Source organism: Tauraco erythrolophus, chromosome 11 (assembly GCF_009769465.1).
Source record: "Tauraco erythrolophus isolate bTauEry1 chromosome 11, bTauEry1.pri, whole genome shotgun sequence".
NCBI classification, from domain to species: domain Eukaryota; kingdom Metazoa; phylum Chordata; class Aves; order Musophagiformes; family Musophagidae; genus Tauraco; species Tauraco erythrolophus.
Window position 1 is genome coordinate 8,131,459 of NC_141475.1, and position 17,428 is coordinate 8,148,886.

At 40.8% G+C, this 17,428-nt stretch overlaps 1 protein-coding gene across 1 annotated transcript in view; it reads right to left on the reverse strand.

Annotated features, from left to right (window-relative positions):
- The window catches only part of SPSB4 (splA/ryanodine receptor domain and SOCS box containing 4), a 67,435-nt gene extending 55,286 nt beyond the window's left edge, over window positions 1-12,149 (reverse strand). Inside the window, exon 1 of the mRNA XM_009982236.1 lies at window positions 11,456-12,149. Within this exon, the coding sequence (XP_009980538.1) occupies window positions 11,456-12,149 (694 nt within the window). The remainder of the gene's footprint in view (window positions 1-11,455) is intronic.
- Window positions 12,150-17,428: the final 5,279 nt, after the last annotated feature.

The following is a 17,428-nucleotide window of genomic DNA, read 5'->3' on the forward strand; positions in this document are numbered from 1 at the left end:
TGCAGGGTTAATTCAGCCTCTCAGATCCAGAAACATTAACACTTCACTCATTTCTACTCAAATTGAAAAGTTCAGTTGTAAAGTCACAGATGACAAAAGACCCTGTGAGATGCCAATAGCATCACAGTGATTCCTGTAAAGTTCATACTGAAAACACAGCAGACATTTGCCAAGTTTTTTGACTTATACAAGCTCTTAGTTTGACTTACAAAAACAAGCAGCTACCAGCGGTCAGGAAAGCCCAGCATGGCTGTACTTAACACCAGGAGGAGCCAGGTGAATTTTCACCCCCTATCATGCAGCTCGAGGCTGGAATCTGAGCTCCTGCGCTCCTGCCAGAAAAACTGCTGATGAAAGTAAAGAAAGTAAAGAAAGTGAAGTAGGGACGCTTGGTCATTCAGGAGCTTGGATAGTCCTGACCTTTCTTTTCCATGTGCTACTTGGCTTACCTCATCAAGGCTTATTTCGCTCTCTCAAAACCTCAACATCTTTCTTTTTTTAACCCTCTCACCATACTTCCTTGCCTTCTCTCTTCCTTTTAAGTACTAGTGCCTTCTTCATACTTGCTCTTTCCAATATATCTTCCTCGATTCTTGCTGGCACTTCTCACTTTACCTTTTATTTTTCCTCCTCCCTTGACACACATTTCATTCCTTTGCCTGTGGGTCATCATTGTCTCATTGTTCACTCTTTGTACACCAAAACCCTTTTTCCGGTGGCCTGTTCCCACAACTTTAACATTTAAATTTCAATCGAAATGAAAAGTAAAGCATGTGTTAGCAGTACTTCCCTTCCTGAGACAAGAAAATACCACTGAAGCTGGTTTCTTAACATGAAACCAATGCAATTACCTTCCCTGAAGAAGTGTCCATGCACCAGATGAAGCTATCCTTTTGTGAATGTGTCATGAACAAATTATTTAGAAGTACAAAAGCACTGGCTGTAACCAAATACTAACATACACTTAATGGACTGCAGATTTTGCAGGATGTTTAAAGTTTCCCCTCTGATGTCTCTGAACTTTGGCCTTCATTTGTTTATACAGGCAGAGGCCAATAGGTCATACCACTAAAATCAGCAAACTGTTTACACATATGGCAAGCACGCATGGAGCAGTAACGTAGTCATGGCTACAGCCATATACAGCACATTAAAGCAATTGTTTTAGTTAAAATAACTAAGATAGTGAGTCCACATACGTGATGAGGAGACCTTCCAGTGCGATGAAACTCAGTATGAACTAAGAAATTAACTGGCATTTCTTTAGAAGCCAACACAAACATTCCAGTCCAGTCTATCCCAAGTCATTCACTGTAACAGTGCTTGTTTCATAAGAAGTGGCAGCCTTTGACATCATCGGTGTCTAAATTTTACAAATTTTTAAGAGCAAGTGCTAATTCAGCACTGTGGCACTTAATACTGCAAAGAATATGAAAGTTTACAAAGCCAGGCTGGAAGAGAAGTTGTCACTGAAGGTACCAAGCACACTGCTGGGCTGCGTTTGTTTGAACACCAGATTCCCATAGCTGGATGGTACATTTCACCAGAGACAAGTCACTGAGAAATTCTTTGTTCAGTGAAAATACATTAATTTTCATAATACTTATGCTCACTTTAAAACTAAAATTTGCTATTTAAGAAATCATTAAGTGCTTAAAAAATACTAATCCCTAAGCCTTCAAAAATTATTTTAATCTTTATAGATCAAGATACAGAAAGTCTCCAAACAGCAAGTTTTACATATTACGAATTACTGGGAAATGAGGCATTTTCAGAAACATAAAGAGTTTCAATTTTGAAAGTGTGAACAGGGTATTAATAAAACTCCACACTCTGTTTCGTTTTGACAGACAGAGGAACATATTTTTGAGGGCAATTACAGGCTTTCTGCTTAAGAGAATGCCAAAAAATAAAAGGTAAACACTATAAGAAATGAGGAAAAGCACCAGGATCCAGAAGACATTCATCACTTTTTCTTGGTTAAATATACTCTGGCTGTCAAACTTGCTGAAACCACAGAGAAGAGGAAGCAATTTTCTTTAGTGTCAAGATGTTGTATCCAGGCTTTGCGGCCTATGCATACAGATATGTGGCATATACAAGAAGAATATTACTAAACATTTATAGTTACTTTTTATTGAAAAGCAGAAGCACACCTTTAAATTTCATGTCCAAACAATACGTGCAGACATGAATTCCCATTTGAAATGGACATGCTGCAGAAATAAAAACGTCTGTTGCGAGAAAACGCAACTGTGAATCTCAAACAAAAATCATCCTTTTTTAATGTTACCTACTTGCTTGCTCTAAATACATTCTGGTTTCATACAAATCACTTACCTGGAATAAGATAATTTGTTTGGCCAATCAGTGATAAGTGATAAGAAATTGGCAGAGACAGAGCTAGTAAGTAATCTCTTTTTAAAAAAAAAAAAAAACACACACCAGCCCGAAGACATGCCAGGGCTGGAAGTTCATTACTTTGAGAAACAAACATTCACATAAGGCAGGGAGATACCCTTATATTGTTATTCATCATATGAGTTTGACATATCTACAAAAATTGTGTTTTCTTAGGCGTGTCCATGAACAATAGAGGTATAGCTTTGACTAACTGATCTGAGGTACCACTGGACACCTGCCTCACTTAATTACTGCCTGTGAAGTCCACTCTGACTTTACCAATAACAATATTTTATCCAATGATTCTGGTGAATATCCTCCCATTGCAACAGACACTCAACACCAACACTGAAGATGTGCAACTCCAAACCAGTCACGCAGAATCCTGGACAATGCGCAGAAAGCTACACAAAATGCTCACTTTGCTTCAAATTACCAACAGAAATACACTTAGGAGTATCCTTATTTCATCTTCTGTATTTCACCACCAACTAACATTTAAAATTAACATTTAAACAACTGAAAGAATCCTCATAGATCTTGTACGTGAAATTCAATTGTGTCAATAACTTCTAATCTAACATCTCTGCCTCAACCCTGAGTTTCAGTGCTGAAAACTGAAATGCCCCACCTCACACTTCTGGTGTTGGAGGTTCTTCAGCAACAATCAGGTTTGATAACAGACCTGAAGACAGATCTGATCATCAGCTCCAACCCAAAACAGTTTAAAGGCAAAGATTAAAAGTTATTTAAATTCTCTGTACATGCACAAATCAAACAAGACGAGAGGGAGCTTTGATCCAGTCCTGTCCTCACTAGCAAGGCTTTTCATGTGTTACCTTCAAAGGGCAACACCAAACTGAACCTGAGAACACAGAGACTGTCATGCTCCGTCAGGTTTCCGCACTGGCTATCCCAGGGAACCTACAAAATACATCAGCTCACAGACACAGAGGACTGGGGAGAAAAGATTCAAGGAAAAAGCACTGGCAGAACAGGAACACAAAAGGATGACTTGCAGCAGAACTTAACCACCTTTTAGCAGAGTGAAACATTATCTGGCAGAAAGTGGGACACAGCGCAGTTTTAGGCTGCCGAGCTCAGAATTACAGCTGCAGAAAACAAATCCCACCCTGCCACTTGCCAACTTCAGAGTGTTTGACTTCACAGCCTCAGCATTACCTTTTCACAGCGCTACTGCCCGGGCAGCTTTCCTCTCGTTCACGCAGGGAGGCGGACAGCACCATCACTACTTTCAGTGGAACCATCTGCAGAACACGGCAGCGTTTCTGGACGTGCTCGTTTTCAGGCACAGTGCCTGTAGATTTACCACAAAAATACAGGTTTTGCTATGATCTGAGGACTGGTATATACACTGCTACTCACCACGACATACTTCAGGAAGATCAAGGCCTTCTCATGTTTATCTTTTTAAAGTGGAATTTGCTCTGAGCCTAAACTAGAAATTAAGTTGCTATCTGTCTCTCCTAATAGAGAAGCTACTTAGGCTATTTTTAGGGAAGAAAAGGAGGACACCTGCAGAAACATCTTGTGATCAGAGAAGGAAAGAAACTTTCATGGCTAGAGAGATAAATAAAGGAGTATCTTCAGAAGAAATATAACTTAGGAAGAAACTTGTATGAGATCGTATCAAAATGGACAAAGCATACACATTTTTGGCAATAAAGTAAACATATCACTAGATAATGTATTGCAGAAGCACAATTATTTGCACTGAAGCTTGGATTTACACTGCACAACGCCCAACAGCAATACAGATAAAGCAAATCCAAAAATAAATACTCTTCACAAATTTCCACTTCTAATACAAACCTGCAAGAGTTAGTTCACATTGCTGAGCAATTCCAGCATTGTAGTTCAAGCAAATTCACACAAGGATTAAGCAAGGCTATCAAGTTTCTAACGGCTGTTTTACAGTAATAAATATGATATTCAAAGCGTAACTTTAGATCACAACATTCACTTCAATTTTGAGAACAGAGCTGTAGTCATTGCTCTTCAAAGTTCTTATTTCTTAAAAACCGGACACATGGGAAATCAGTGGAAACTTGATCAGAACACACTAACATGCATTCTTCCCTTAAACTGTCAGATTTAGCAGTTGCCACGACACCTTTATGAACCAGAGCAGGAAGAAAAAGCACAGGTATGTCAGGATGCAAATAAACTCTAACACAGCTGTGGACCACTTACGCTTCTTGTCAGCCTTAGGAGCTACTGAAAGTAACATAAAGTATGCCAGCACCTCCTTATGTTTTAGGTCAATGATAACTGGATTCCCTGCTTGTCCTGGTTTTGGCTGGGACAGAGCTGGTTGTTCCTTTTAGCAGCTACAAGAGCTCTGTGTTTTGGATTTAGTCATTATACAAATGAAAAAAAATAAAATTCAACATTCACCCCAAAAGGCCATTAACCATTCCAGCTCAAGTCACACCCTTAAATCTGAGATGTCCTTCCTCTGGAATAGTGACACTGCATCTAATATTCTCTTGTTACCAGTAATAAAAACTGCCCCACCTGAAGTTGGGGGGGCAGGGGAGAGTAGGTAAGAATTTGTTATTAATAGAGTATGGCAACACAAAAGAGGATAAACTCAACTGAGGAAGGGAGGAAAGAAGTGAGAGGACTGAAGAAGAGAAGAGTATTCTGGAGAGAGATGTAATGAAGAGACCACCTGGAAGGGGCAGGAGGTGGCTGGGGCAAAAAGCCAATTAACCAAGTGGCTTATTCCAGTGACAATATAGTGGTTTCAACCTGCTGAAAAAAGGCTGTGAATTAATTAGAAAGTGTCAACAAATTAGGATTCAAGGACAAGAAATGCACTTAACCCAGGGGAGGGCAGTGTACGTAGAGGACAACAACAACAACAAAAAAACAACAATAACCTATCCGATTCCTGAAGTAGGAACTGAAAATGCTATTTCCTGTTAAATTATCTCAAAAGCTAAAGATGGCTTCTTCACAGAATTAGCTGCTTAATTACTACTGCTCCATTCTCTGATTGCATATCTGTAGGGAAAATTCTTCCTAAGGTTTAGCAATACTGAATCTTCAGAGTACACTACTTCCACTGCAACCTCCAGAGTAATGTATTATATAAGTATCATATAAAACAAACCATATCGATTTTAAAATTTTAATTGAAAACCAACTGGGGGAAAACTCAGAGTTTGATGAGAGATTATGTATTTCTCCTGGCAGTTAACAATTCTGCAATTTTGACTTAGACTTGTTTATGGTAAAAAGGCCTCCAAAGGCAAGCGTCCATATTTATAATTAGCATTTGTGGTATGTTAGAGACAGACCAATGCAAGTTAAAATAAACTGAGAATAGTAGTGTGCTTAGCTCCAAATTTGTCATTTTAGCTTAGAAACATCATCCTTATTTCACAATGTTAAACATATGCAACCTAAGGTCTGAAAGTGATTCAAGGATTAAGTCATGGTCTTCCATTAGGTGAAGAGCAAGAAGTTCAGAGAGAACACCACATCCCAAAACGTCTGTAGCTGTATCACCAAACAGGGGGTATGTGCCCTGAGCCCCCTTCTCCCTCCTTCCCCACACCTGTGGTGCAGAACAACTCCAAGGCTTCTTCCCCGTGGGCTGCAGGTGCACAGGCAGCCTCAGCAGCAGCAGCCAAACCTCTGAGAGGCAGGAGCCAAAGGGACCACCCTTCCCCCAGGCAGCCCAGGGGAGGGCAGGGAGAGCAGACTACTGTTCCTGGGCCTGGGTGCAGGAGCAGATCACGGCTCCCTGAACTGAGCCAACGTTCTCCAAACATCCTCCATTTTATGTTTGGACCAGCTCACTGCAGGCACAGCAAACAGGCTGCTGGTGTGTAAAAACAGGACCCCAGATTCTGTGTGGACAATTGCTTTAACCCACTTATTCATTCATTGTAGGTAAGTTCAAAGTACATACTTTCAACAATACTTCTATTTCATCTGGGGATGTAAATAGTTACAGATGTGAAAAACAGGCTGTATGCTGCCTAGAGACCCTTGTCGATAAGGACCAAATACTACAGGAAGGTCCTTAATAATTTAAGGTAGCTTAATTTGAGGTAGGTAATTTAATAATTTAATGTCCTTAATTTAAGGTAGCTTAAAATATGAACAAGTAGACACAAATGTTTTCCAGAAATTACACTTCTAAGTAAAGTCTTCTTCTCTTGAGACAAATGCTTCCAGCTCCCTGAACTTGACAATTAAACTTATTTTCAAAATTGTGTAAGGGTTATGCAAAGTTTAGCACAAGAACCACAATGGGCTCTCAATATCAAGCTCAAGAAGCATTCTTTCACACCTAAATAGCAAAAAGAACCATAAATATCACACAAAAGGAAATAAATGGTCTGCTATAGAATATTTCCAAGTAATTGTACTATTACATAAGGGAAACTGAAAGTTACTATTTTGAATTCAACATTCCTAATTTTAGGAGGAGGAGATTCAGGCATAAAGAGCAGACAACATCCCAAAGGTCTCTTAAATGTAATTCCCAGACCTAAGAAAACATCATTTTAAGACAAGATGGCTAAATTCTGAATGGAAGAGAATGAGGAAGCTAATGGGATACTGTTGTTTATCTTAAAAAGTCTTACAAGTCTATTTTTAACCAAAACAGAACTTATTCTTTTTGAAACTTAAAAAGGCAAAAGAAACTCTAAGAGTAAAACATGGCTATACTGAATATCAGATATTATTACCGAAAAGTTGGGAAGCATTACCCCAAAATCCTGCCAAATTTACTCATCTCTAAGAAATAGCTTCTGGATTAGAAACACATAAATTGGCAGCAGTGGGGTGCGATTTTTTCATCTTCAGTTATTGTAGTCTATTCAACATGTCATAACACAGAATTCAGAGTTCTCTTCTTTCACAGGTGATTTCAAGGCTTTAGGAGCTTATTTAAACATTGACTTATCTTTCCTTCATGCAAGTGCACAACAGTCAAGAGTTTAGGCCAGAGTTGGGCAAGCTGTAGCTTGCTTTAAAAGTGTCATGATCACATGGAGACAGCATCTTTAATTAGGATGCATCCCTCAATGCATCCCAAACAGACACTTCACTCCAAGGCAGCAGTTGTAGCAGCCAGGACTCCACTTGCAGCGAGAGTGCATGTTACAGGATGAAGAAATTCAAAAGTGCTACCAGAAGACAGTTTTAGACATGGCCAGAAGGCCAGTGCTGACGCACACCTGCAGATGTTTCCCTGTGGCATGGGTGAGAGCACATGATGTGTACACACGTGGGACAGTTCCCAAGACCAGCAGAGCCTCCTGCCAGCACTCACCATTTCAAGGACATCTATGCTATCACACAGGGGTTGCTGGAAAAATCTTTTTGCAGCCTCCTTCTACATGCTCCCTGCCTCGGAAGATTCTAAATTCTACATACACAAAGTTTAAATTTTTTACCTATAAGTTGCATTATCAAATTCTGTATCTATGGATCACCTATTATTGCTATATCCAGAACACAGACCATCCGCTTTGCTCTTCCACATCGACTCGGAACAGGGCAGAGCTGGACCCATAACACAGGCTTCTGCAAGTCAAAATACTGACTATGCTGTCAGGCATTTTGAAGGATCAAAATAAATCACTGCGTTCGACTCACCTACGTAATGAGCAAGTTTTCCCCCACGGCACTGCTATATTGTCCTCCCACTGCTTTGTTTAAACACACAAGTACTAATGTATCAGTCATGATCTGCAATGTATATTTATACAGAAATGTTTTGCCATTTCTCTGTCCCAGTCTATAAAGAGTCTTTAGGATTCAGACAACAGACATAAATAGCCAAGCTTTTTTTAAACACAAACATACCCTGATGAAAAGAAAGAGCATCTGAAAAATAATATATACTGCATTTTCTGTGCACTTCCGTGATTTGGGTTTTTAATTATTGCAATAGGCAATGAGTCAGGAGTCTGATGTAAAATTCTGTAAAGCTTCAGCACTGGGCAAACACCAGTGTGGTAAATACTGACACCATTTGATCAAAGAAGTTTGTCCCGGGAAGAACTTAACATACTTATGATAAGCACTCTCCATCCTGCCCCACTGCCTTCCCTCCCAAACCCTGACAAATATTTGCAACTCTAAGTCTCTCAAATGTGAGCGAAAAACTGCCTTGTAAAGTCACAGCGCATCATCATGTGATGCTCAAAGTAGCTTCTGAAGCAGAATACTCTGGGTATCAGATGCAGCTGGAAGAGCTACAATTGACTTTAACTACAGCATTATTCTAAGAGCAATATCCAGAGTACAGAGGGCACACAGGTTCTTGATCTCTGACCTGCAGCCTTCTCCTTCGGTGATTCTGCCATCTATGCAGTAATTAACGTACTTCAAGCCTGCATCGTCTCTATGCCACTATGACATATGTTTAAGTTCACTGCAGCTGCACAAGCCCATCATTTGATCCTTTCGCTCTTTCATTCCCACAAGCCTTTCACTCTTTGCCAGGCAACTGAAATACATGGGCCTTTAAAGCATTCAGAGGTCTTCTATTTAAACAGCAAGTATTGAAAACGCTGGAAATCCCTGCAGTCGAGGTCTCCATTTGCTCTGCAAGACACCACATAAACAACCACTGCAAGCTGTGATATGCATTCTGAGCAGTGACAATCAATCACTAAATAGCAAGTTGCAAGTCACTGTTTGACAGCACAGTTTAAAGAACAGCTAAGTTACTATTGGCAGATCTACCAAAAGCTGCAATCAGTAGTATGAGATACCTCCAGGGGAAAGGGAAAAAAGAGAGAATTTGTATAGTTAAATAGCAAGCAAACAACACCCCTCCATACATATATATATGTTGAAATGTATTTAAATTTGTGAATGCAACATAAGCATCTCACTCTTCAAGATCTACTCAAAACCCTGGAATATTAAGTGCTACGAGAGTGAAGATGAAGAGTGCCGCGACCAAACTTGGACCGCTGCACAAGGGCTGGCTGGATAGAAACACTTTTAGCAGAAAAGAGGTGTTTGCTTTAAAGCACCAGCTAAAGAAGCTACTTCGGTTCTTGAAGGCTCTTTTTGTTGCAGGACAGTAAGAGATCAGTGAACATGTGACAAGAAACTATGTGATTCCAGGATGTCAAACTGCCCACAACAAAGTGCCTTTAAACTTCCTCTTCACATGATCAGAGTAACACTCAGGCCCACATAAAAGTTTAGTTTACAAGTTTACTTTCAGCCATGGGTTCACACTTAAAAGAGAAAATGACTCTTAACTTTCTCAGGGAATTTAGGAAGCTATCCTGCCTTTTCCAGAAAAATTATCCCACGAGAAACCGGATGGGAATTTTTCTCTCTGTCATCTCACAGACCACAGCTATCCTGCTCTTCTTAGCCCCTTTTATTTTATAATTTCTACCAAACTCATTCACATCCTCCTCCTGTGTTTTCATCTTTCTAGAGCTCCCTTGAGCAGCCCTGTGAAGGCTACAAAAGGAACGCAGAACGATTCCTTGTGTGGATGTGGTGGATCAAGCCGAGCTGTACTTTGCTTAGTTTGGCAGATATTCCCAGTGTTATAAAAACTGCTTTCGCACACAAATATTCAGTTTGCAAAAGGATCTCTCCTCCACCACCCTCCAAAAAAAGGAATCTGCAGCAAGCTGTTAGCACACCACTCTTTGCAATGTCTGAGTAACTGCAAAATACTTACCATCCTCTGATATTCCCCTGTGGCGAAGCACTCGGGAAGCTGCTACTTAGCATCTAGCTGCAACAACCTGCAGGGCTTCTGTGGATAAAGATTCTTTCCCCCAGTGCTTATTATAGATGTTTATGAAAAGGTAATCTTAAACAGGGTCAAATTATTTAATTATGTCTCTACTTGGTATGTCAGATGTAAGGCTAATGAGTAGAGAATTAATTTTGACAGAAAAAAAATTAGACCACCCTATCCTAATTGAAAAAAAGTAGTAAATTCCTTTAGAAATTCCTAATTGAAAGGCAGGTGTTCTACACTTGCTATATTCTCTTTTCACAAGACCAAGTTCCGTTCATAAAGATCAAAAACCATGAAAATTTCATTCAGCCACCTATTTTTGTTAAATCTATAAATTTATATATTTATGTTCATGGTTCCTCCTATGGCACAGATAATAGTCTTAAACAAGAGCGAAGTTCCACTTACTACCTCCTTCGGCCTCCCATTCCCCATTGACAGCAGCTGATGAGCTGACTGTGGGTAACTGGGCACGACTGAACATAGGCTGTGTGGCGTACGGAGCCGGCACAGCACACATCTTCCTGAGCGGTGAGAAGAATTGGACAAAACCCAGTTCTGCAACTCATCTTCTGGTGGGCTACTACTTCAGGGTCACGGCAGCGCTACATAACGATTAAATTTGATATCACCCCTGTAGATCAAAAATAGCTAATGCTTATCCAAACCCCCATATTTCTAGAGAAAAAAAATACCCTGAGAGAGCACCTTCTGAAATGAACTAAGGAACAGAGCTCTCTTTCAGAAAAACTGCTGAAAGGAATATTTGACCTGAGCTTCCAGATTCTTGGGAACCCACAGCTGCTTCAGAGGGTCCTGGAAAGGCAACTATGGAAAGAAAGCCTGCTGGCCTGAATTCAAGTATGTTTGTGCACACCATGTAAGAGTTCCCACTACTACAGGAAATTTTTACAGGATCCACAAATCCTATTTGAAAACCACAGATTTAAAACATATCCTCCAGTAAACAAGAGGTTTACTGTTAAATATACCCAGGAAGTTTCTCAAGATCTTTTTTGCTCAATCTGTTCACTTTCTTTAGAGACAGATTTCTCCACCCTCTGTTTGCCAAAAGGAAAAATGTTTTGATACAATCCATACCATCATTACAAGACACAACTGATAAATACTAGTTGTGGTCAGTAACTGAGATGCAACCTACTCACAGTGGACAGTCCTCTCCCTGCCAGCACGCTCTGTTCACAACAAAGGATAAAGAACAAAAATCCTACATGAGAAAAGCTGAAAGACAGCGTAATGAATAAATACAGTAACACTTACGGTCAAGTCCATTGATGTATCTCATTGTTATTTCACAGTGTCCCCAAACTGCACTGACTATGGGGTAAAGTTTTTTCCCTTTTAGTCCCCTGAAGGCCACTCCAAGATACTGTCCATCTACCATGAAGCTAAGCGTCCCTTCGTCCATATCCAAAACCACCAGTAAAGAGTCTGGGAGTACAAAAGACTCATCCGGTTCCAAAAAGACAGGATATGTGATCCCAGGCTGGTTTTTACAATTGTGGTAGAGTTTGTTGCGTCCCAGATCCCAGCCCCACGATTCACTATTGCTACCAACCAACGACGTGTATCCCACCGAGTGTAGTGGAGCTTCGGCCGTGGAGACACCCACCACAGCGTGAGTTCCCCGTTGCCTCGTGGGCCAGTGGATTTGCCAGACATGCAGGCCTCTTGTGTAGCCCACTTTGCCCCGGATGCAATCTGTGCTTTGGGCAACTGGGTGTCTATGAAAAGTCAGTTTATCATCTTCCTTGACAAATATGTTCAAGGAGCGATCTTCATTGTTCCAAGCGTGTTTGTACTGGACCTCCAGCTTGGCAGGGGGCATATCCAACAGCATGTCCAGTCGCGCCGGCTTGCAAAAATCCGGGCCTCTCAGCTCTCGTTTAACAGGTCTATAAGGGGGCTCCCTCACATCCACAGACTTTATGCTCCCTGAGATTTTCTGGCCCATTGCTTGGCCGCAGACTTACAAAGGAGAAAGAAAAGTTGACTTTGGCCCAACGTTACCTCATGAAAGCACTTTTACACCGAGCCAGTGACCTGACAAGCTGACTGGATTTACTTCTCCTCTTTGGAGCTTTTTAGCAGCAATGGTTTCAGAGAAAAAAACACTCCTGAAAGAAAGCAGAAAGTTTCCAGTTAGTTTAAGAAGGCCAACAGAAAGCCCACAGCATATTTTTAAAGAACAACTCATCCCTAGTAGTTATTTTAAACACCAAATTTAAGAATTTCCCACTTTTTGTTCGGTATCCTACAGCACTAAGCAGCCTGACTGCAGGACACTCTGAGCCCATGGGCGTACAGAGCGCAGACAGCCATTTCCTCCAATTCATAATAGGATGCAGACATTCCCCACCTTTTGCCCTTCCACCCATTTTGTCTGGCCAAGTTCACAGCAGCCCTGAAGAAGCCATAGGCTATTCCCCAGCAACAGTGATAAACTTTATGTTCAGCAGTAACTTCACTTTCACTTGCACTTTTGTTCCATAGTCTTCAAAATACGCACTGTCAGAATCTCCTTTTATTTCCAGCTATTCTCTTCCCTGGGCCCTGGTAACACAGGGCTTCAGCTTCTGTACCATTTTTAAAACAAATGCAACCAACAGTAAATGCAGCTACAAATTTTAAATGTTAAAAGTTAACATGTCCTATCGTTAAATAAAAGAAAAAAAAATCATCAAGCTATAGTTTTTTTCGTAAAGGAGCTAAAAAAAAGAAAAAAGCGAGCAGTAATGAGGGAAGAGGAGGCATGAAAGGACAAACAAAGAATAGCAGTTTCAGTTCTTCAGTGGACTTTTCCATATGGGCAACTTGTACAACGGGGTATTTCTTCATGCCACTGGATAGCAGGCCAATCCACGTTCTCAATATCACACTATTAGGCTGATGCGAAGGAGTAGAACGCAGCAATACGTGATTTTGAAATGTATTCCTTCTGTGCTTTCATAGAGAAGCACAGTAATGTAGCCGGAAGTGGTCAAAAGCACCCAGGAAAGATTCTTTGCAGTCTGGATAAGTTAGATGCATTCACCTTTTAGAGCTCGGGTAGAGTGCAAAGGGAAGTCAAGAATCTCTAGAAGTACTACAGGGATAAAAATTAAGACGACGTCCTATAAACTCAGGCAGATGACTGACACGGGATCAAATAAAGCACCTGCACTGGCAGACATACTTCTGTCTTCTAATAAAATAAGTTCCAAGTCTGGGAATGCTCAAATATAGCTGCAGAGACTCACTCTGTTTATTTACTGACAGAGTGATGAAGTGTTTCAAGAGGCAGGAAAAATCACCAGGCTCTCAAAAGCATGAAGTGCCTAGGTGACAGCTGCTTTTCACAAAGTACCAAACAGCAGACAGTGGCATAGACATCTTGCAAAAAACATCTTGCAAGACTTTACTCAGTAAGTCACAAGTCCATGTCCTTCCTTTTAAAGAACTTCTACCCTAGATATACTGTCCCATTGCAAATTATCATTTCTGAAAAGACGAGTAAGAAACACGCACTCACGATGAAAGGAAATAAAAGGAGAAGTCTAGGAAAATGACACATATAAAATTTACCAGTCAACCATGTTTTAGAAGTGAATGAAGTCCTTATGTTATTTACAATGGCCAAAACCATGTGAAGTGTTTTCTGCATGTATTAAATACAGAAATGAAACAACACCTGTATTATGTGAAAGCTTTCTTTCCGAAAAAAAAGTTAAAAGTTGATTTACAAATCTATGTGACAGTTAAGTTACTGTATAAAAATATTATTTTCTGGTGGCTGGTCCCACATGGGTATATGTGCACACATGAGCATAAAACAACCACCTCTTTGCACCTAATGTTAATCTTTAAAATGAAAATAAAACATGAGCTCCCAAGTCCCTCATATCACTTACAGGAGGATTCAGAATGATTCACAGGAGCTTCTTCTCACTGAAACAGTATCACAACTTTAAAATTACCCTATATCAAGTCAGCTTGAACAATCCCCCTTACTTCTTTCCAAACCATGCAAAAGCATCTGAAAGTTTAAAGAATAATTACATTTAACTTGACACTTGCCATTTCCACTATTGCAGAAGCACTCACAGGTTGTTTCAAAGGTACAATGACAAATTTTGCCCACCAAAGCAAGTTCAGTACTTGATTCCACACTAATAAGCCTGGAGGAAATGAAATATTGACACTAATATACACGCAGGGAAGCAACAGGGAGTAAATGTGATCAGGTAAGAAAGCTTTTTCCCAGGAGAATAGATGCTCAGGGATTGGGTAATTTCTTTAAAAAAGGTGCTTGATTATTGAAGCTTGAAAGAAGGATACGAAAAGGGAAAATATCAGATGTTCAAAGGGAATCCCAGTGATGATTGTATGAGATTTAGCTCTACGTGCCTTTGAAAATTTCTTCTTTAAATCTCAAGACAATTGCCATGTTCCTGTCAGGGCGCTGTGGGAAGACGGCCGGGGAAGTCCTCAGTGCATCCTCCTGTATCACTTCCCGGTCACATGAGAAACTAAACTTGGCACAGAGGTTTACCTGGCAAATCACCAAGAGATTATAAACACTGAAGTGACTCACTTGGCAAGCCACAGACAAACATTCTTCCTGATGTGCCCCAAACCGTAACACAAATAGGCTGCTAATAGATAGGTTGGTAATTCAGAGGAGTAAAATGCACCATTGTTAAGTACCTCGATATGCACACAACTGAGCCCTTACTCTCGGATGTGCTTAGGAAGTACTTCAGTTTGAAACTGTATCTTAAAATATGAGGCGCCTTGCTTCATACATGGGCACTACACATAATTTAATTATATAATATAACATTTTGCGAAATAGATTGGTATGGACACAGGACAGAACAATAGCGTAAAATTCTTACTGATGCATTCAAAACACAGCAGTTCCTAAGCAGTGGTACAACTCAGAAGCTATTTTTCATCAAATGCTTTCTACCCTCCCTGTAACGTATTACACTCTCTGGCATCCTAGTTCTGTGTAGCTGGGAGTTGCTCTCAGTTTCTGTTAGAAGGTCAACTATAGCCACATTAATCTCATCTAAGTATCAGTGGACTTGAACAAGTAAATGCAAAGAAAAAAAAAAACGGGGGGGGGAGGTGTCAAAGTTTAATCATTTGCACCAGTACAGCAATAAAGGCGTAACCCCGTGCTGGCTGCGATCTAACAGCTCTGATGGCTGGTGTTTAGTAGCCGCTGACATAAAAACTTTATATGAGGAGGCAGAGAGGGGTTGCAACGCATGCCTCCTGCTTGCAACCCGTGCAACACTAACGTGAGCTCGACAGGACAGTTGTTTCTCGACTCATGCAGAAACAACTCCTGGCAGCTCACAACCGTCCTGCTCATTGCTTGCAGGAGCAACCTGTCTCAAAGCCAAGACCATCGATTCCCTTTCCTCTGCATCCTGTACATTTACACCAAGCAGATTGCAGAGATCCTCACTATGTCAAGGAACAGCAGCAGAGGCATCACCTTGTCCTTCACCCCACCAGAAGCTGCTGCTCACCGGGGTCCGGCCCATCTCCACTGGCAAACATCCCCTCCCTGCTTCCACAGGTAATGTCAGACTTCCAATGCAGAAGCCTCAGAAACATCACGCTCACACCATTACTGTCAGGATCTCCAGGCAGCTTCTCCCCACAGAGCTACACAATTATGACACACCAGCGGCTGTTGGAAAAGTCAAGCACAACGCTCATGAGGGGAAGCGCAGCGACTGTCAATTCATCCGGCAAAGGCTCCCCGAACCGGCCTCCTGTCTGCAGGACGGAATGGCTACACCACACAGGATCAGTAAAAGTTGCAGGTCAACCCGAAAGGACGGAAGACTATTCCTTTCAGGTTATGTTCTGTTCAATCCATTTACGGAAATATTTCGTTGTAAAAATCTTCTCACCACCTCTTTTTGTAATCTTATACTACTTCGAGAAACTTAGATTTCTTTGCCTGTATCTTCTCACTAGACACATGAATATTCTGGAATTAAAACAACATGTGTTTTCACTCTATAGTTTCACTTTGAATTTTCTTCCCAAACTTTGCTCTTCCAGTAATTTCAAACCACTACAGGAGCTAGAAAATAAGAAAACATTTCAATTTGGCTTAATATATACGACCTCTCCATTACACCTGTTTAGTGACTACAACTGAAACACTCAATTTCATCAGTTATCTCTGTGATAAAAGGTATTCCATGGAAAAGAAAGCAGCGTTTTCATGGGAAGAGAAGAAACACACAGTAGTACACTCCTGTAGCAACTGGAAATCTCTGGTTCAGAAGACTGTTAGTTTTTGTAACCTAAATTATTTCTGTCTGACAGTTTCACATTCACGCTACGCTTTGTCAGGGTATGATGATTAAATGTACTGTACAAGAACAAGCCAACTCCAAACAGGAAAAGTGTGTCAACGTCACTTAGCAGTGTCCTCATGCAGACTGCCAAAATATTTAGGGAAATTATTCACAACAAAAACACAAATTATACTTACCAGAGAAAGGGATGCTGGGACATCACTTTGCTATAATTAAATAGGGTGTGTTTTTTAACAACTCAGTATGTTGGCATCAGTAGAACATAACTGCTGATAAAGGAAACAGCTTTCTGCAAAGTCAGCTTTCAGCATTCATACTTATATTTCCCTCTGGATTATCAAGAACTAGACGTGCAGAAAGCTTGAAAAATATGCATGAGAAATGACACTACATAAATGTCATTCAAAACTAGAGTAAGAACGTGCTAGGGTTTAGGTTAATTCTGCTAAATTGACACAGAAAAAGTGAGAAGCTGGCTGAGTCCCAACTAACAGTACTCATCAGGGAAACTGTCTATCAGAAAAACAGGAGAGGTGATCTCTCTATCTACCAGCATTTCAAACTTCTACACATCAGTTCCCACTGGTTTTGCTATTGACCCTTGTTGGGTTTTTACGTTCCTGCAGCCAGACATCACTGCCACCTCCCCTGCTGACCTGGGCTTTGTCACCAGCAAAGGTCTCCTGAACCCTAAGAGAGTTACACTGTAAGGCTCTGAACAAAGGTCTCTTCTCGTGGGCACCAAAATTGTTCATTCCCCAGATGCCGAACAGAACCGATATCAAAGAAAAACACCAGCTCTGCTGTGCTGAGCAAGTTGATGACGAAGGGTTTACAAGTTCAAGAATAAGGACTCTTACCTCCACCCACACGAGGTAAAGGCATGAGGCCCAGCATCTTATCA